The sequence below is a fragment of the Pelodiscus sinensis genome, chromosome 3, assembly GCF_052426305.1.
Source record: "Pelodiscus sinensis isolate ZL-2025 chromosome 3, ASM5242630v1, whole genome shotgun sequence".
Taxonomy (NCBI): Eukaryota; Metazoa; Chordata; order Testudines; family Trionychidae; genus Pelodiscus; species Pelodiscus sinensis.
The window spans coordinates 30,348,257-30,369,018 of NC_143054.1; the positions used below are offsets into that span (position 1 = coordinate 30,348,257).

General features: G+C 43.0%; 1 protein-coding gene and 2 long non-coding RNA genes across 5 annotated transcripts in view; 2 read left to right on the forward strand and 1 right to left on the reverse strand.

The window, feature by feature from the left end:
• Positions 1-20,762, reverse strand: part of LOC112545881 (uncharacterized) — a 123,421-nt gene that overhangs the window by 77,882 nt on the left and 24,777 nt on the right. The window contains exons 1-3 of one of the 3 annotated variants that reach the window (XR_012902527.2): positions 9,065-9,549; positions 6,086-6,160; positions 1,041-1,143 (exon numbers count right to left, since the gene is read on the reverse strand). This is a non-coding gene — a long non-coding RNA (uncharacterized LOC112545881). Of the gene's footprint in view, positions 1-1,040; positions 1,144-6,085; positions 6,161-9,064; positions 9,651-20,762 lie in introns of those variants that run through there. The other 2 variants (XR_016349115.1, XR_012902526.2) reach the window with 2 other exon arrangements.
• The window catches only part of MBOAT2 (membrane bound glycerophospholipid O-acyltransferase 2), a 169,671-nt gene continuing 158,731 nt past the window's right edge, over positions 9,823-20,762 (forward strand). The window contains exon 1 of the mRNA XM_006123617.5: positions 9,823-10,043. Coding sequence (XP_006123679.1) covers positions 9,972-10,043 — 72 coding nt within the window. The 5' untranslated portion in view covers positions 9,823-9,971. The remainder of the gene's footprint in view (positions 10,044-20,762) is intronic.
• LOC149524634 (uncharacterized) lies at positions 10,050-20,569 on the forward strand. Its single transcript, XR_016349116.1, has 2 exons — positions 10,050-17,153; positions 18,843-20,569. It is a non-coding gene; the product is annotated as an uncharacterized LOC149524634 (long non-coding RNA).

Genomic DNA, 20,762 nt, shown 5'->3' on the forward strand with positions numbered 1-20,762 from the left:
AAGTATTCTGGTACTAGCAAACTTATATATCTTTTAAAACGTATTGTTCTTTTCTAACGAAAAAACCTTGTGTAATTTGGTTCTGAAATTAGATACTCAGATGCTGCATTGATGAATGGTATAGAAATGAATGGATTCTGTTTTTATGGATCAAATTATCTTGATAACGTGTATACTCCCAAAGATTTAAACTAACTATTTTTGTGAATAGTGTAAACAAAATTATAGTCCTTTTTGAATAACATGAAAACCATTAGTGGAATTCTTGATTATACATCCCAAAAGAAGGAGAGGTTGTACCTGAAAAAAAATCAGGATACTTTTTGAGTGGTTCTCTGTCATTGGTCCTTACTTCTTATTCAATTTTACCCATGGCTCCAAGTAGTTGCTAGTATGAAGCAGTGGCCACATCCTGGGACGCTGCTTTGACTAGCAAATTAAATCTGGTAGAGAGCAGCTATGAGAGGAAATGCCGATTCCCAGCATATTAAGCGTGCTTTGACAGATCAGGTGAAGGATACCTCTTGGATGAACAGTTGGAAAGCTATTGCAAAATTATACTGTAGAACAGGAGTGGGGAACTTATGGTTTAGGGGCTGGATCTGTTCCTCATCTTGCCTGCATCCAGTCCCTGAGGCTTGCCCCCCCCCCCAGCATTGGAGAGCTGGTGCTCCAGCACTGTGGCCCCCCATCCCACCCAAACCCTGCACCCCCTCTCTGCTCCTACATTCTACCTACTGCACAGCCATACCACCCCAGACAGATTCTGCACCCTCCAGACCCACCAACTCCCAATCTACTCCTGCATCCACCCTCTTGTCCAGACCCACACCCCTCCCACACACTGAACTCCTCATTGTTGGCCCCACTCTAGAGTGTAGAGGGGCCCATAAAATAAACTAGCCTGCCTTTTACCCCCAGGCCTTTGTGCTATGGTCTTCTTACTTAAACAAAAACTCTCACACATAGGCATTCAGACATCATTAAGAAAGTCCTGCAATGATAAGTGTTGATGAACACTGGAAGTTACACTCACAAACCTGCACATAAGTAATCTGGAACTCTGGTTGCTCATCTTTGATTCATGGGCAGCAAGCATGTCTGACAACACCCTAGGTGACTGAGGAGCTTTTTTCAGCATTTCTAGAAGGAAAAGGGCTAGATTACATGCCCTAAATATTGTCATGAATAATGTGCAGTCATGTGGTGACATCATCAGCTAATGTTTGGCAGTGGAAACTGCAGTAAGGCAAAGTGTTTATGCTCCACAACTGTTCACACTGTTCATTGACTATATCATGAATAATGTGATTGCATGAGGCAACTGAAGATTTGTATGTACAAATGATGAAGTACAATTAGAATACCTCATTTTTGCTGATGACACTTACCTGCTTAGTTCTACACATTGCTTAATCGAAAAAAAAACCCCAAGTTTTTGGTAAATGAAACAAAAACAAGTTGGTTTGTTTTCAGGAAGGGAAAAACAAAATATATGGCACTCAATGTCCCAAATGCTATCCGAGAGTATATTGAGAAATACTAGAAGAAAAAAAGTCATGTTACCTATCTAAGAAATGAGATGTGCAATGATGGTGACACCTTACTAGATGCCAAACAACAAATATCAAACCAGCAAGCAACTTTTATACACTTGAAAAAAGACTGATAAAAGTAGCATGATTAGTACCAATAAAAATGAATAAATATAAATAAATAAAATAAAAATAAATATCAGCATATCTGTTCTTCTTTATGGAGCAAAGCCATGGAAACCTACAACAGAAATTGATAAGAAAATCAACTAATTCCGAAGTACATGCCTGCAGAAGATCTTCAGATTCCACTGGCAAAGAGTTTCTTGTGACATGAGACACTAGGTCAGACCTGGGCAAAATATGGCTCGCGGACTGGATCCGGACCACCAAGCCACCGGATCCAGCTTACGGATGCTGCACGGAACCCCAGGAAGGCTACTTGCTTGCCTAGCCCCACCCATACACTCAGAAATGCAGTGTGGAGCGGTTTCACTTTAAAAATTGAGCCTGGAGGGAAGAGGGGAAGCTTTGATAGCTGTTCCCATCTGACTTCTAGCCAGAAACTGGCCAATGGGAGCTGACTGTTTCAATAACAGGCAGGCTCCTAGTTATTCACAGAGCACATGGCTGCAGCCTGTGGGGGGGGGGGGGGGCAGGGCAGGCAGGGAAGCTGATTCAGAAACAGGCTGCTAGTTGGTAAGTCTCCTGGACAGAGGCTGCCTCTGGCACCCCAGCTCCACCCTTCCTCAACCTTCTAACCCCCACTCCACATACTCAAATCCTCTGCCCCCATCCTGCACCCTTACCCCCTCCCAGATCCATCACCCCAATCCCCTACCACAGATATCAGTCCCTTTCTGCCGTAGGTCACACCCCTGCACTCCCTCCTATACTGCAGTTCCCTGCTCTCAGTCACAATCCAGCCCCCTGCACACCAGTCCAGTGCCCCAGGTCATAACTGCCTCCTTCACTCAAACTCCCTCCCTTACCCCAAGCTCCCTTCTGCATCTAACCTGCATCCCAGACTCCACACCTCCACCATTAATATCATGGAAGAATGTGGCCCTCAATCACTTTCGAAATTCTTGGATTGGCCCCCCGTCAACAATTATTGCCCATCCCTGTTTTAAGTAGAGCAAACCAACCTAAAAAAAATATGGTAAGAAGAAGATAAAAACATTTAGAACACACTTTATGGCTGCTACCAATATGATTTCCACATCAAGTGATAACATGGATACCACCTAAGAAGAGAAAAAGACGGCAACCTAGAGAAATACGCAGAACAACAAAGAAAGAAGCCAAATCCATCAACATGGCACTCAGAAGCCCAAACAGACCAACACAAGAATGAAATAAATGGTGGAAACTATGGACACAGAATGCAGGAGGATAACTAAAAGAAGTAATTTACTGCAACTGATGGATCATGTACACTGTGGTTATTCTATAAGAAAAACAAGACTGCTCACCGAAGGCAACATGGAACATGCAGATTCTAATGGATTGATATAACACATCAAAACCTGAAAAATATATACCATTAACTAAAAGGGAACTTGCCAGATACAGCATTGACCTAGCTGCCATCAGCAAACTGAATTTCAAAGGCTCCATAAAAGACCTAAGAGAAAAGAAAAAGGAAACCACAGAGGAAGACAAAATATATACCTCTGGTTTTGCTCTTAAAGTCAGCCTCCTGAAATCACCAAAAATCTTATCTGTGGCTAAAAATGAATGCCTAATAACTGTGATTTCCCACTGGAAATTCATATTTTGTGATTCTTATCAGTGCTTATGCTACAATTACAAACAGTACAGAAGAAATTTAAAAAAAAAGTTGTATTCTGATTTGGATGACATAATCAAATCTATACCCAGTCATTAACAGGAGTATTGTGAGCAAGACACAAGAAGTCATTCTTCCGCACTACTCTGCACTGATTGGTCCTCAATAGGAGTACCGTGTCCAGTTCTGGGCACCACATTTCAAGAAAGACGTGGAGAAATTGGAGAAGATCCAGAGAGGAGCAACAAGAATGATTAAAGGTCTAGAGAACATGACCTATGAAGGAAGACTGAAAGAATTGGGGCTTGTTTAGTTTGGAAAGGAGAAGACTGAGAGGGGACATGATAGTGGTTTTCAGATATCTAAAAGGGTGTCATAAGGAGGAGGGAGAAAACTTGTTCATCTTGGCCTCTGGGAATAGAACAAGAAGCAATGGGCTTAAGCTGCAGCAAGGGAGATTTAGGTTGGACATTAGGAAAAACTTCCTGTCAGGGCAGTTAAACACTGGAATAAGTTGCCTAGGGAGATTGTGGAATCTCTATCTCTGGGGATATTTAAGAGCAGATTAGACAGACATCTATCAGGAATGGTCTAGATGGTGCTGGGTCCTGCCATGATGGCAGAGGACAGGACTCTACCTCTTGAGGTCCCTTCCAGTTCTACTGTTCTATGATTCTATGAAGACATGCTTCTAACAGACTTTAATGCCAGTGAAAAAGACATTGAAGCTTGGAACGGTGTAATAAAAAACAAATCAGCAATATAAACAGCAATGATCTCCTCTTACTCATTAAATATTCTGACCATGACCTCTTTATTACTAAAACAATCTTCTAATTTGATGGTCAAGGGACAACACCATTATAAAAATGATGTGAAGATAATAGGATAATCAGAGCCATTTTCAATATACATGTTTTTGCCCCCCATCAAAACAATGCTGACCAGATTAAATCAAAATTAATCACAGCAAAATTGGGAGATATTTCATCAAGAAAAAAATGAGGTAAAAGAGGAAATATTTGGTTGTACAGGTTGTACCTCCTTTAACAGGAGGTCTGGAAACTGTTTCTGGAACCAAAGAGTCCAGGTATAAGGGGATTGGGGGTGACTCAGCCAGGAGCCCTGTGTTGAAGGAGGGAAGCACAGCAGGGAGTTCTGGCCCCTGCTGCCGGGTGGTAGTGGGGGACCAGGAGCGGCTGCGGAGTCCTGGCAGCCATGGAGCCTTGGTCCTGGCAGCCACAGAGGCTGTGGAGCCCCAGCAGCTGTGGCAGCCATAGTGCCCCAGCAGACCCAGAAGCTACAGAGCCCAGGCAGCCACAGAGCTCCAGCCTGGGGAGCCATAGCTGGGAATGCAGCAGCAGGGCTCAGCTTGAGTCCTAGCTGGAGGCAGTATGGGCCATTTTGGGAGAGACTTCCCCTTGTTCCGCAAATCCTCTTGTTCGGGACCAGTCAGGTCCTCCGTGTGCCAGACGAGGGAGGTCCAACCTGTACTGTGTCATTATCTAGTTACTCACTTAAAAAGTGAAATATATTCAAGTTGACCATCAGTCAAGTCTTAGAAGAAACTGATCAAGAATCAAAACAAATTGAATTGGTTTGATTAAAATGATGAAAAGAAAGCCTTATGCCAATAGTAACAACACAAAGTTGTTTTGCAATTCCCTGAGAGGCATTTATGGTAGGGATGTTAAATTTAGTTTAATGAACTAATTGACTAGTCTATGGATTTTCCATCAACTGGGCAATAAGTGGGTTACTTCCCAGCGGGGTTACTTCCACAGTGGGGTTACTTCCCAGTCCAGGATCTAATGCCACTATGGCTCTGCCTTTTAAATGTATTAAGAGCATGTCGGATATTTATACGTTAAAAAGGTTTTTGTGTGTGTGTGTGTGTGTGAGAGAGAGAGAGAGAGAGAGAGAGAACCTAGCGCAAGCAGGAATCAGCTGTCCTGGCTCATGCTGGGTTCCCCTCGCTGCACTTCTGATTTTTAAATGTTTTTAAAGCAGAGGCACAGATTCTGGGACTGAGCACAAGCTGGGAATCAGCTGATACCCAGCTCGTGCCCGGTCCCCACTACCTTCCTGCCTCCCATGCCACCCATGGAGACAGTGCTGGGGGAGAAACTGGCTTTTAAGATGGTTCCCCCTAGCACCAGCTCCTCCCCCATGCTGCCTCTGAAAAAGGCAGCAAGGGGCATGGAGCGACTAGTTGAGGGACTAGTCATTTATATTCCTAATTTATGGTCCATTGAAATTGAGACTAGCACCACTGAAGAGTTCAGATTAATATACAAAAAGGTAACAAATCCTCATTGGTCTCTTCTTTGCCTCCATTCTGAATGCAACTGATAGTTTTCAACATACATATAAATTGAAGAAGCCAGGCAGTTGGGGCACTTGGTTGCAGCTGCTCCCATCTGGGCTCCTGGGACTCTCCTGCAAGTTGCCTTGCTAAGAAGCAGGCAGCCAGGCAGGTTAAAGGGGCTGGTTGGGGGCGTGCAGCTATGCATATCCAGAACTCTGCTGCTCTTCTTCCCCTGACAATCAGGGAATGAGAGGAAAGCGCACACTTTGAATGCTTTCCTCTTGCTCCCAGCTGCAGAGCTGAGGGAAGGGGCAAAGGAGGAATGTAGCATGCTCTGCACTTCCCCCTCACTTGCTGATTGTCAGGAGAAAAGGAATAGCAGACGCAACTTAGTATTTGTGGCCACAGCTCCCCACCCCTGAAATGGTGCCCTTGCCCCTCTCCACTTACCCTTATACTCCTCAGCCTCCTCCCTTGATGCCTGCACTCCTCTCATACCCTGAGCTCCTCCTCATACCACAGTACCTGTAAGAAACATAAGTTACTTTCACCCCTGCGGGGAAGAAAATCACAGCTTCATGTTATTCAAGCTATTGAGTGCCAATAAACATACACTGCTGTCAATCTATGTCATAATCAGAAATACTCTGGATACAGGTCACTCTTTTGCCCAAGCTGCAGATGAACATTGCTGTTTCTGTACCTATACTCTCAAAATTGTGAGCTAACAGAAGTCTCATTAGATTTACTCATCTCCAAATTTTGAGTGACAACTGGGTACTCACTTTGAAAAAGTCCTTAAGCTCCAGAAAAGTCACTGAAAGCCACTTTATAGCAAGAATTGGAGGATCTAGATAACAGTGCACTATTCCATAAACTCTTTCATTATGCAAATTAGGAAAATGAAATACTTAATAAAGATAACCTTTAATGCAGAGGTTGGCAATAATTTTAACAGGGGGACCACTCCAAGAATTTTGGTAAGTGGTCATGGATCACACTTTTCTATTATATTAATGGAGAGGGTGTGAGGTCTAGGATGGTGTTTGGCTGCAGATGGAAGCTGCAGGCAGAGGACTGGGATGTAGGAGGGAATACAGGATCCAGGAGGGATTTGGGAGCAGGAAAGAGTTTCTCTATGGGGCAGGAGGTTGGGATGTGAAAGAAGGTGTGAGGTGCAAGCTCTGGTCCTGGCCAGAAAGTGCCTATCAAAAGCAGCTCCCAGGCAGTGGTGCACTCAGGCAGGCAGGCTACCTGCATGTCATGATGGCCCCATGCAACTCATCACAGGGGCTAGCTGCTACTGGAAAATATCTGTCTGTGTGCCCCTGGTGGGGAGGAAAACAGCAGGTCTCTGCATGCTGCCCATGTCCATGAGCACTGCCCCTGCAGCTCTCATTGGCTAATTTCTATAATGATGGTGCTGGGGGTGGAGGCACTGTATGGAAACCCACTGCTTCCCACCCTCCCAAAGGGGCATGCAAAGACATGGATGCTAGCAACAGCCAGCTTCTCCTGAGAGTGGTGTATTTGAGTCTGCGACAGGCAGACAGTTGGCCTGAATGCTGTATTGTGGGACTTTCAGCAACCTAGAGGGTCATGGTCCGATCCATGGACCATATTTTGCCCACTCCTGCATTAATACATAAGGAGAAATCAAGCACTATAAGTATAAAGATTTTGTATTAAAAAGACATGCATATGAATGCAGACTATTCTAATATATGTATCAATCCTGGGTGCTACAGCGTGACTATCCATAGATTGCTGCAAGTCCCACTTCCTCCTAGTTCTACTGGTCCCTGAAGAAATAATTCTTGGTCTCATATATGCAACCACTATATTAGTCATTCAATTGTCACTGATTGCCAGAGCCAGAAGAGTACTCAGAAGTCACCTTCTACAGGACAGGCCCAACAAGGAAAATATCAGAAAACCACTGGTTATCACTTACAGCCCCAAGCTAAACCCTTCCAGTGCATCATTGACAATCTACAACCTATGCTGAAAAATAATCCCTCAGTCTCACAGAGTTTGGGAGGCAGGCCAGTCCTTACTTATACATGTCCATCCCTGATCTGAAGCATATACTCACCAGCAACCACACACACCACACCACAGAAACACTAACACTGGAGCCTAGCCCTGCAACAAACTCCATTCCAACTCTGCCCACATATCTATTCTAGTGACACCTAACCACATCAACCGCACCATCAGGGGCTCATCCACCTGTACACCTGTTAATGTGATTTATGGCATCATGTGCCAACAATGCCTCTCTGCCTTGTATATTGGCAAAACCAGGCAGTCTCTTTGCCAAAGGATAAATGGACACAAATCAGACATCAAGAAAAGTAATATACAAAAAGCAGAAGAATACTTTAATCTCCCTGGACACTCAGTAACAGATGTAAAAGTAGCAGTCGTTTTACAAAAACCATCAAAACTAGACTGCAAAGAGAAACAGCAGAGCTGCAATTCATTTGCAAATCTAATACAAATTAGGACTGAATAAAGACTTAAAATGGTTCTCTCACTACAAAGGCAACTTTCCCTCTCTTGGTATTCACACTTCCCCATCAACTGATGGGAGTGAGCCACATCCATACTGACTGCTGACTGAACAGGCCTCATTAACACTGTTCCTATGCAACTCCCTTCTTTTGTTATGCTAGTATATCAAAAGCCTCTGACTTCCACTCTATGTATCTGACCAAGTGGTTTTTACCCATGAAAGTTTATGCCCAAATAAAACTGTCAGCCTGTAAGGTTTCACAGGATTTCTCATTGTTTTTGCAGATACAAATACAGCTACCCCTCTGTGAATTGTTACTGTACGTAGACATACGTATCTTGCTTTTAGTATCCCAAAAGAAAATATCACTATCATCTTGCAATTCATTTGCAAATTGAACACTGAGTGAATAAGTAGTGTCACTCTTAGCGTACTCAAGAAATAGTTTATTTAGCAGTGGGTAAAATAGGTATGTAAAATAATACTTATAGAAAGAAGACTTTATTAATATCACTGTTATTCAGTGGTAGCAAAGTCCCCTTGTGGTCTTTTCACAAGTTTTTTTTTATTCTGTTATCATGCACTTTGTTTGGCCATCATATAACACAACCATCCACAATATTACTACAGTGATACAATACTATCTGCATAACCATGGAGCTATATGATTTTGGGGAGGAGAATTAGCCAATTGTTTATATTCCTTAATAATCTCTGGTACATTGTCCACCTTTATCACATCCACATACTCCTGCAACAAACTAAGTTTTGCAAACCTCCATCCTAGTAGCTCTCACTATGATTTTTTCCAAGTTCAAACTAGGCAATAACTATCACTGTAGCAATTAGCATCTTCAGACAATTGCCATTACTTTTCAGAGGGGACCTGTGCTCCAATCCTTATGTCCCACCTTAATGCTGTGGCACCCCTGCTTTCCTCATCGTGTTGTGTCAAATTACCAAATTCCTGACAACTGCTGATGCCAATGTAGTCTTTTGGGTAAGTTCCCCACTTTCCCCTTTCTTTAGCTCTGCTGCCACAGCACTCTTAGGTTTGTCCTGCTCAACTGGCCCCATCAAGTGCTGACACTGTCCACAGCTCCACCCTACCAAGTACTCTCTTTAATCTACAGTCCCTTCTGCTCAGTGCTGATACCCCTCATTACCTTTGCTATTGCTGGTAGAGGCCCCTTAACCCCACCTTAACCGCCAGTAGTCGCACTCAATGCTCAGGCTTCCCCATTACCCCCCATCTCCATTGCCAGTGCCCCACTCCTAAGCTAGGGTTCCTCTTTACCTCCCCACTGACAGTGCTCCCTCCCCAACGTTGGGGCATCCTCACTGTCACCCCTTCCCCAATGCTGGAGTCTCCTAATTACTCTCCTCCCATCCAGACTTTGCCACGCCCCCGTTCTGTTAACGGTCTCTTCTTCACGACCGTTGTCCCAGCCACGCCCAGGCAAAGAGCGAACGGGGCTGGGGGAGGAAGAGCACTGCCCATAACCCAGCCCAACCGCCCCAGACTCGAGGCCACCGTCGAGTCGGCGCTGAGGGGGAGGTGACGACGGGTCGCTTTGTCCCGCCCTCCTGCTGGGCGGGGATTGGGATCCGTCACCTGTCGGTCAAGGCGAGCATAAGTGTGGATTGGGCAGCGGAGCTGTCACTCCGCGGTTGGGCCGCTCCCGCCGCCTCCTCCGGCCCGTTGTTGTCACGACGTCGTTCGGGTTTTTCGCGCTGCCGTAGGGAGACAGGAGGGAAGCGGCTTCTCCTCCTCCTGTCTAGTCCCCGTTCTCCCGGGCCGGGGGCGGCGCCCTCGCCATGGCCACCAGCACCACGGGCTCCACGCTGCTGCAGCCCCTCAGCAACGCCGTGCGGCTGCCCATAGACCAGGTGAGGATGGGAGGCGCCCACCCTGCCCGGCTACTTGCAGGGAGAGGGGGCAGCCTGGGATAAGCCCCCTCCATGGCATCCCATCCCCCATCCCTCCTCTCCTCAACCCAGCCCCGGCATCTCTCCCTGCATGCTTCTCCTCCGCCCCCTGCCCGTAGCACGGCTCTGTGTGTGTCTGCGGACCTTCCCCGTGCGTGCCCAGGCACCGGGGTGCCTGTGTGCACAATCCAGCCCTTTGTGCAGAAACGCTTGTGCCTGCATCCACCCATCTCTGACACTAGTATGTGTGTGCGCAAGATGTGATTAACTTGGGTATCCATCGGGTATGAGAGTAAGCGACAATGCTATTTGTGCAGGTGCACGGGGGCACCTCAGTGTTTTGACAGATACAAAAGAATACGTGAGATGGTATTTTTAATTGCAACACTTGTTATAAATTGTATTATAGATCTGTAATAAAATTGCGCCCATAATATAGTAATAGGTGTATCTACAAATTGTTATGTGGTGGTTGATCCCTATGCGTGTGGGTAAGTAGTTTCACCAGAGGACTGTTAGAAGCCCTACATTCTTTTCCTGGCTTTGTAATTACCTCTGTGTGGCCTCGGGGAAGACATTTAACCCTTTTTATTTTCAGCTGGAAAGGAGGGATAATATTGACTTGACCTCCCAGGGGTGTCATGAGTGTTAGTTAATGTCTGCAATTCATGGAATAGTCTTACATAAATGCAAAGTACTATTTATTTTGTGCATATATCTATCTATATAAACACACTGTTTAATAATTAATATATACCTGTGGGAATTGCACTTCCTCAGTTACTTTTATCTCAGGATCTGTAAATACCTGATGCCTTATATTTCTCAACACATGGGAAATAGAAAGTATTACCCCTGTCTTAGAGAGTGGGAAACTGAGTTGTAGAGGTTGAGTGATTTACCCAAGGTCATATAGTATGTTTGTGAAAGAAATGGAAATAAAATGTGAACTTGGATGTCCTGATTCCCAGGATAAGCACTTTTACAAATATATATGTAGTGTTCATAAGAATTGTACTAGTACTGTGATGTATGGGTCACTAGAGAAACAATTTTAGAAGAAAGAATTACACTGTTTTTCTTGTTAATGTGTTAAAGCTGATCTGGGGCACAGCGTCTAAGTTTCTAAGGTGATAGAGTGCAAATAAAAGAAGCAAGGTAAGGAAAATAGAAAAACTGCTATTATATGTACATGGAGTGACTTTTAAATTTCATGGGCTTCACCAAACTGAGCGTCACAAGTGAAAAACAGTGTGGACTAAAAATTGAGGAAAGGAAACACTCTTAAAAAGAAGAATTTCAGTTTTAAATTATTCTTCTCCCCTAAAGATATAAAAGATATCTATGAGATATCACACTTAGAAAAGCTCACAAAATCAGGCAATTCTAGTGAACTTGACACCAGGAATTATACTATTTAGAACTTGAATTGATTCAGTATGCATCTTGTATTGGTATCAAGGGCAGTATATGGCCTAGTGTCTGTACTCTTATTTCTAGATTGCAAGATCTTAAAGCAGGAACCACACCTTTTCTATTTCTGTAAAGCACCAAGAACTCACTTGGATGTTGTAAAATAAATAATAATGGATTTTATTTCATTTATGGCATGATTCCAGGACTTGACATTCATTATAACTTTCATCACTTTGTGGCATAAGATCACTTGTTAAAACTTCTTTTTATAAATATAAATATTGTTGATACACCATTTACAATTATTTATCCAAAGCCTGAAAGACCTCCATCTAGAATCTTAATCTATGTAGATTATAACCTGTCTTGTTCTAGTGTTCTGCAACAGATGCTTCTGTAAAATAGGTGCTTTATGAAAAATACTTTGTCCATATGGAAGCTATATGGAAGTTTCCAGAGCAATATCAATGACAACTGAGTGTGTAGATTATAAACTCTGTAACAAGAATGTGAAAATATTTTTATCCCCTCATTTTTGTCGTACCCTGTTCTATGGACTATTAATGTTCATATGTAGATGTGTACAAGGGAGAATTGCTGTATATTTTCATTAGCCATTATTTAAGCAAGAATAATGTTTATTAGAGTATGGTTTCAAGGATTTGTGAAATTATATAACTCTGTAAGAAATTGTATTTATTGGATTGCTTACTTTAAAAAAATCTGTAAAGCTGAGATTTTTGTATAACAAGTTTCATCACAAGACAGATGCATAAAGCTACATTTAATTAGAGAGTGAACATGAATGTTAGATGTAATCAAGTGGGATGAAACAGTGGAAGGAAAAGAAAAAGGAAACAAAGTATTTGGATAAATTGTGTATGTGCAAGGGTTATGAATGCCATTCAACAATAAAACACTAGAGATTAAAAAAGCAGGTGTGGCTGAACAAGGAAGTACAAAAGGAGTAAACTTTATAATTTTTATAGTAATATAGTTAAAGCTACATACTTCTCTTGTATGGAAGTTGTACCAGTTTGGCTCTGTCTTCACTGCCACATAAAGGTGGAATTTTACAGCAAGATAGGTAATGCATGTTAACTGTTTGCTGTAAAATCATAGTGGAGACAATACTCTAGTTTTTACAATGATGTAGGTAAGTGAAATCAAACCAAGGTGGAAGGTGTAATATTGACTTAGTCTAACTATAATTTAGTAAAAATGCCCTGTATTTTGTCTCTACTAAAATATTACAGCAATAGGATTAACATGTTAGCTATTTTGCAGTTAAAATAATTGAACTAAAATATTTTTTGTCTGTGAAGACAGACTAAAACTTTGATTTAAAGATATGATTTTTTTCAGAAAAAGCAGGCCTGTAGAGGTGTGTGTGTGTGTGTGTGTGTGTGTGTGTGCGAACTCCCCCCCACCCCATGGTGTCCCACGGGGCTGATTCAGCCAAACGGCCCAGTCGTACAAGAGCTGATTCTGCCCCAGCCCTCCGGAGCAGCTGGGGAAGTGGTCTGTTTTGTGATCCTCTGGTTGACCACTTGAGATTGACTGGTCAACAGTGATTGATGTCTTGGGCACCCCAGATATAGGATGTAATTGGGTCCTGCTTGGCATCACTCAGGCATTGGGTAACCTAACATTTATTTCACTTCTACTTGCCTGTATATAGTCTTAAATGAAAATCTCTGAAGACGAAGACTAGAGTATTTTGGAATATTGTTTTTCACTTACAATATTATAGGAATATTCCAGAAGATAATTTCTATAAAACCTTTATTACTATATAAATTTTTAGTATATATAACAAAATCATGTTACCAATCTGTTTCCACTCAGATTTGTCATTAACCTCTCTTATACGCACTCTCTGCATGACTGTTTTGAACTCCTTCATATTTAAAAAAAATTGCGGTCAACATTTACAGGAAAAGCGCTCTCCCCCTCCCCCTCCCCCCAAAAAAATCCTGCATACAGGCCTGAATGGTTATGCAATAATTTGCATGTAGCCCAGGCTTTAGAAGGGCTATATGATGTCCTGCTTAGAAAAACAGAGTGCAGCCAAGGCTTGAAATCTATGCCAGGTGCCCACTACCTAGAAGTTTATTTGAAAGACTACGAAGGATGAATCCACCTGAGAGGTTCAAATCTAATGAGAGGACCATTCCTCTGTTTTCCTCTTCTGTGGCAAAAGGAGGAAAACTGGTGTGACAGATATGGCAATTTCCTGGAGAATCCTTGGGAAATTTTGTGTGTTTGGGGGCCATTTTATTAAATTAATGGTTTATGTACAGGGCCTTACCAAATTTACAGCCATGAAAAATTCATCATGGACTGTGAAATCTGGTCTCCCCTTCTGCAATCTGATCTTTTGTGTGCTTTTACCCTCTGCTATTCAGATTTCATAAGGTAGATTAACATATCTCAAACTGGGGTACTAACCCAAAAGAGGGTTGTGGAGAGAGTTGAAAGGCTATTTTGGGAGTGGATCATGATACTGCCACCCTTATTTCTGCACTGTCTTCAGAGCTGGGCTGCCAAAGAACAGCGGCTGCTGGCCAAGTGCACAGCTCTTCAGGCAGCTATGCAGAAGTGAGGGTGGCAGTACTGTGCTATTATCACATTGCCTTCAGTACTGGACTCCCAGTCAGTAACCACTGCTCTCCAGTGTCCCTGCTATGAAAACACTGCCTCTGCCAACCACAGTACAGAAGTAAGGGTAACGGTACCACAACCTCCCTACAATAACCTTGCAACCCTGTCCGCAACTCCTTTATGAGTTAGGACCCATACAGTTACAAGACTGTGAAATTTCAGGAGTAAATTTCTGAAATAATTAAAATTCCAATTTTTAAAATCCTCTGAGCATGAAATTGACCAAAATGGATCATGAATTTGATAGGGCCCTATTCAAGAAGATGTGGAGAAATTGGAGAGGGTCCAGAGAAGAGCAACAAGAATGATTAAAGGTCTAGAGAACATGACCTAAGAAGGAAGACTGAAAGAATTGGGTTTAGAAAAGAGAAGATTGAGGGGGGGACATGATAGCAGTTTTCAGGTATCTAAAAGGGTGTCATAAGAAGGAGAGAGAAAACTTGTTCATCTTGGCCTCTGAGGATAGAACAAGAAGAGGTGGGCTTAAACTGCATCAAGGGAGATTTAGGTTGGACATTAGGAAAAGGTTCCTAACTGTCAGGGTAGTGAAACACTGGAATAAATTGCCCAGGGAGGTTGTGGAATCTCCATCTGTGGAGATATTTAAGAGTAGGTTAGATAAATGTCTATAAGGGATGGTCTAGACAGTATTTGGTCCTGTCATAAGGGCAGGGGACTGGACTCGATGACCTCTTGAGGTCCCTTCCAGTCCTAGTATTCTATGTTTCTATGTATTACAGTATGCTGGGATTGTATGGAACCTCTCAAGAGGGGAAGATGTGATAAAGATGAGAACTAGGGGTTCAAAAAAACTATATTGAACAAGGCACCAGACAAGAATGGACTTTTGGAATAAAAAATGTTGTTTTCTTGGGGAATAACTGTGAGAGGTGATTGCAAAATCCTCACCACTGGTTATGCAAAAAACCAGCCTTCTGATGCTATGCACTCTGGAGTGCAATGTTGTTTGCTTATCCTGTTACCTAAGGCCAACAGCAAAAACCCAAGCTGTATAAAGGAAAGCCTGAACTATTCATGGATATTTTGGTTCTGAATCTGAGACTGTTATAAACTTGTACCCATGATGAAACCCCGTAATGTCTTGAAGCACTGACACTTACTAGAGCTTGAGGTTGGAGTTGGGATGATCTCTGGTAAGCTTTTTAACATGCATGCATATAGGATTTTCTGTTACTTTAATATGATTTCTCTGTAATGCTTTCACAGTTTGAATAAATGTGCTTGCTTATAAAGAGCTGTGTGGCAGTCTGTGACTACTGGCAATTAGAGTTATTCATAGCCTTTGGTATTCTGGCTTGCTGGGGAACCCCCAACATTGGCAGGGACTTGTGCAATCTTAAAAAAACAAAACCAAAAAACACAAAACCCGATCAAGAGGAAGAGAGATGCAGGTCTCTTTTCAAGATGGATGAGGGGCTTGGAGCCTAGACTCATGCCCTAGTTGGATCATGAGGATGAACTACAGATGCATTTCCCCATAACTGTGACAATGGGGTTTTTATAAATTTTGAAGATTTTAGCTAGTGGAAGGAACAGGTACATTCTGTTTCTTTTCCACCAACCCCGTATGTAGTCCCCTGGTATCAGGTTCGGGGATCTCTACTGCTCTATCAGTCTCTAAGGTTCTGATTTAAGTCATCCTGCTCTGATTAACTGAAGTTGCTGCTTCAGAATGCTAGCGTTTTCCTTGATAGTTGCTCTGTTTTGGATATCAGCAGGGAACCTGAGCACAGTTTTGCTAATTTCACTCTGGTCAGGCTTGTCAAAGTTCTGAGCAGTGGCAACATCACTGGAGCTTTCTCAGAAAATTTAGGAAGACAATGTGAGATATTTCATATATGAAATAAGATACAAGGAATGGAATGTGGAAAATTATAATTGCAGTGTAGGGACTAGAAATGTAACTCTTTAAAATATAAAAACTTAAATTCCGCAGAAATTGATAGTGAAAGTCACTATACTCATCTGGAAAAACTTTTAATTGGTCACTGAGTGGATTTCCAAGATGTGAAAATTACAGAATTATTTGAATGTATAAAGATACCAGGTCTTTATTTTAACTCTTATTGAGAGAGTTTTGTACCCATATCAGGTAGTCCTACAGATAGGTGTGGGAAGAGTGAGAATTAAAAATTAAATCTAGGAGAGAAGTAATATTAGGGATCCAATATCTTTAAATATTTACCTTCTTTCCTAGTCTTCTTTCTTCTACAAGTCTGTGTTCCCTTTTTCATTGAATCTCTCTGATAGAGGCAGCAAAGGGGGAGGGGGAAAGAAGCAAGTAGTTGCATCACTAGTTGACTATCCAGTGAGTTTCTGCTTATTGGATAGTTGACTAGTCACTTACATCCCTGTCATGGAAACATAGAAATGTAGGTCTGGAAGGCACCTCAAAAAGGTTCTCAAGTGTAGCTTTCTGCATTAAGACAGGATAAAGTATTATTCCAGCCTGTTTATGAAAACCTACAATGATGGGAATTTCACAGCCTTTCTTGAAAGTATATTTTGGAGTTAACTGTGCTTGCACTTATATACTGAAATGGGAACATGGGTCTTGTGATGACAGGAGAAGCTCCAAATCTCTTGTGAATTTTAGCTCTCTTGGGGAAGTGTGAGCTGCTCTGATTGCCTGCCTTCTTCACAGCTCTGCCTCCTGGAGGAAAGTAGCCAGTCAGGACTTGGCAGAAAGCCTGAAGAATTAACTTTCCTCCCTCCTCCTCTTAGGAGCCCACATCATTCTAACAAGAAAGATATTGAGGGAGGGAGCAGAAAGAAGTCAGCAGTTCTGCTTTCTCCTCCCCCTACTTATTAAAAAATTAGTAGATTCTAAGTTCAGAAGGGGCCACTGCAATCATCTAGTCTGATTTCCTGTACAACACAGGCCAGAGGATTTCCCTGAACAAATCTTTTAGCAAGACACCCATCTTGATTTTAACATTTTGAATGATGGAGAATCCACCACAATCTTTGGTAAGTTGTTACAATGGCTAATTATCTTCCTATTAAAAAACTGCCTTGTTTCCCGTCTGAATTTGTCAAGCTTTTACTTGCAGCCACAGGAACTTGTTCCATTTTTTGTAGGCTAGACTGAAGAGCCTGTTATCAAATATTGACTCCCCATGTGGGTACAGATCAATAGAGCCCTGTGCGGATAGAAATGTCTACCCCTGGATGCGGATAGACATCAGGATTTGCAGGACTCTACTCCTGAGAGCCACTGTGGCCAAAAGATAGGAACAGAGTCCTGTCACACCTGGGAGCTGGCACCCTACACTGGCAGCACCTCCTGGCAGCGCAGCTTCATCATCCCTAGAAGAGATGTTGATGTGTAGTTGACTATACAAGTAACCAATAAGCCTAGACTTATTCGTTAATCTTGTCAACTACACGCATTTTCCCCCTCCCTTTGCTGCCTCAGTATCAGAAGCAGCAAGGTGGGGGAGGCGAGCAGGAGCCGGTGCTGAGGGGAGCTGGCTTAAAAGCTGGTTCCTACCAGCATCAGCTCTGTGGTGCTGCCTGCCTCCCTCCCCGTGCTGCTGACTCTATCTGAGGCAGCAGCATGCGGGGTGGTGCAGGGGAGGCAGCTGTGAAACAGCCTTTGTCTGAGGTGGGTCTGGAGAGAGGCTGCTCCATGGGATGCGGAGTAGCCTCTCTGCGTGGGGAGCTGAGACCTCCTGTGGATTGGGGCTGCTGCCGGAGCATTCTCTATCCACGGTTCGCTGCAGACAGGCTGCTTTGTGGTAGCCTCTCCCTCTTTCTCACCTCCACCCGTCACAGCAGCCTCTGTCCACAGGTAGCTCAGGCAAGGGGCTCCGCAGCAGTGGGGCCGAAGCATACTGGCTGCTGTCCCCCCAGGGACTATAGAATTGTTGAGTAACTCATAAGAATTCATGGTGTTACTCAACTATTCAGTTACCCGATATCTAACTTCCCTAGTTCCCATCCCCATCCCCAACTGCTGCATCTCCTGTCTGGGGTCTAACAGTCCCACTGCAGCTGTGCTGGTGGGATGAGCTGCCGGTGTGGGGCGCTGGCTCCTATGTAGGATGGGATACCGCTCCTGTCTGGCTGCAATGGCTCTTGGGAGTGGAGCTCTGCAGATCTACTGATCCCAAACTCTATCTGTGGATACCCGCATCTGCAGGTAGATGTTTCTGTCTGCTCAGGTCTCTCCTTATCAATTGACCAAATCACCCTTAAACCTAATATTTGATAAACTGAATATATTGAGCTCTTTGTATCTTAAAATAAGGTTTGTGCTTTAACCCTTTAGTCACTTTTTGACTCTTTGCTGAACCGTCTCCAATTTTTTTAACATTCCTCTTAAATTGTAGAGAGGACTGGGGACACAGTATCCTAGCATCGGCTGCACGAGTGCCAAATACAGAGGCAATATAATTTCTCTGCCTCTATTTCAGATTCCCCTGTGTATGCATTCGAGGATTGCATTCGACCTCTTGGCTCTAGCATTGTGAGGGGGGAGTCAAAACTTTTTGTTCTTAGTTAGGTATGTTTATATTTGGCCATATTAAAATGCATATTGTTTGCTTGAGTCCAGTTTTCCGAGCCATCCAGGTCACTCAACTTGACCTCATAATTATTTATTATTTCTTCAATCTTTGTGTCCTTTATCAGTGATGATTTTATATTTTCTTCCAGGTCACTGATAAACATGTTAAATAATGTGGAGTCAAGAATTGATACCTATAGGATGCCTGTGAACAAAGACATGGCTTCTCTTCCACTCCACTCTCCCTCCCTGCAACACCAGGCCTGGAAAGGAGCAGGGAGAATGGAGTGAAGAGCTCTAGGAGCAAGTGGAATTGAAGTGAAGTGGATGAAGCAGAATTTATGGAGAATTTGGGCAGAACTGTTGTGGATAGAATTGATAGAGAATTAGGGTGCTGGGAAGGAGCAAGGGCATATGTTGGGATGAGAGCTTTGTAGCAGGAGCCAAAGTCACTATAATAAACTTGGAAGTATTGGCAACACAAATGATCACTTTGAGTGGAATTGGAAGGTAAATGAAGTTCAAAAACCAAGACAACCAAAAACACGATACAATTTTTATTTGGTCAAAAAGTCATTTTTTTAATCTCATGATTTTGGGGAGTTTGACTTGAGCTTATTATCAACTTAAGGTTGATAATACTTAGTTACAATACTATAGCTATATCAATGCATTTATAGTTATAGTTCTCCCAGGCAATTTTCCCCATGTAAACAAGTCCTTTAATTGTTTTTTTTTTCTTCTGGGTTGTTTAACCAAAGTAGAAAAAGGCATCCTAATTCTGGAATAAGTGTGTCCACACTGGAAGTCATAGTAGAATACTATAGTGATAAGCTATGCCACTAAATTTCCATGTATAGAAATGTCTCTGGTTTCTTTGACCCACCTAACTGCTGAACTCATGAACTTAAGGCTTTCTGTCTCTCTATGTTAAAAGATGCAATATTAATTCAGAGTGGCACTGGTAAGAGGGGGGCTGAAGATCTGACTACAACTTATAGGTTTGTGGAATCTATAGTAGTGATGGGCTACCTAGGCCCACTCATTGGGCTGCAAGATAGTTGTAAACAAGATGTTCTCCTGGGATAGTGTAGTTTTGCTAACTGGCCAGGAGAGAGGGTGCAGGAGCAAGGGAAGGTGCAGGAGCAAGGTGGGGTTCGGGTGTCTGGCCAGTGGGGATGGTGCAGGAGCAGGCTGAGGGGGTGTGGTCTTAGCAAGGGAAGGTTCATGAGGGGTGGGAGTGTGGGATCTGGGCATGAGGGTAAGGGGGTGCACTTACTTGCTTTCTCGCCCCATGCTGCTCCCAAGCTCATATCCTAGGCTTGGCCTTCCACTGCTCCCATTAGCTGGATTCCAGCTTGAAGGGAAAGCCTTCAAGTAGCATGTCCGTAGAATCATAGAATACTAGAACTGGAAGGAACCTTGAGAGGTCATCGAGTCCAGTCCTCTGCCCTCACAACAGGACCAAGCACTGTCTAGATCGTCCCTGATAGATGTCCATCTAACCTGCTTTTAAATATCTACAGAGATGGAGATTCCACAGCCTCCTTAGGCAATTTATTCCAGTGTTTAACTACCTTGAGAGTTAGGAAGTTTTTCCTAATGTCCAACCTAAAACTTCCTTGCTGCAGTTTAAACCCATTGCTTCTTCTCCTATCCTCAGAGGCTAAGGAGAAAATTTATTTCTCCCTCCTCTTCGTGACACCCTTTTAGATATCTGAAAACTGCTATCATGTTCCCCTCTCATTTTTCTCCTTTCCAAATTAAACGGTCTTCTCTCATAGTTCATATTCTCTAGACCTTTAATCATTCTTGTTGCTCTTCTCTGGACCTTCTCCAATTTCTCCACATCTTTTTTGAAATGTGGTGTCCATTTTTTTTTAAAAAAAAAATGGTTTTTTTTCCCCCTGAAAGAACCGCCTCTAGACTGCAGTTTCACGTTCAAAAAACCCTTTTTCGGAAAAGCACTCGGATGCAAATATGCAAGAGAAGCGCGGGATATTTAAATCCGCACTTCATTTGCACTTTTCATTTGCCTAATTTACATTCTTCTTTCAAAAGAGGAATGT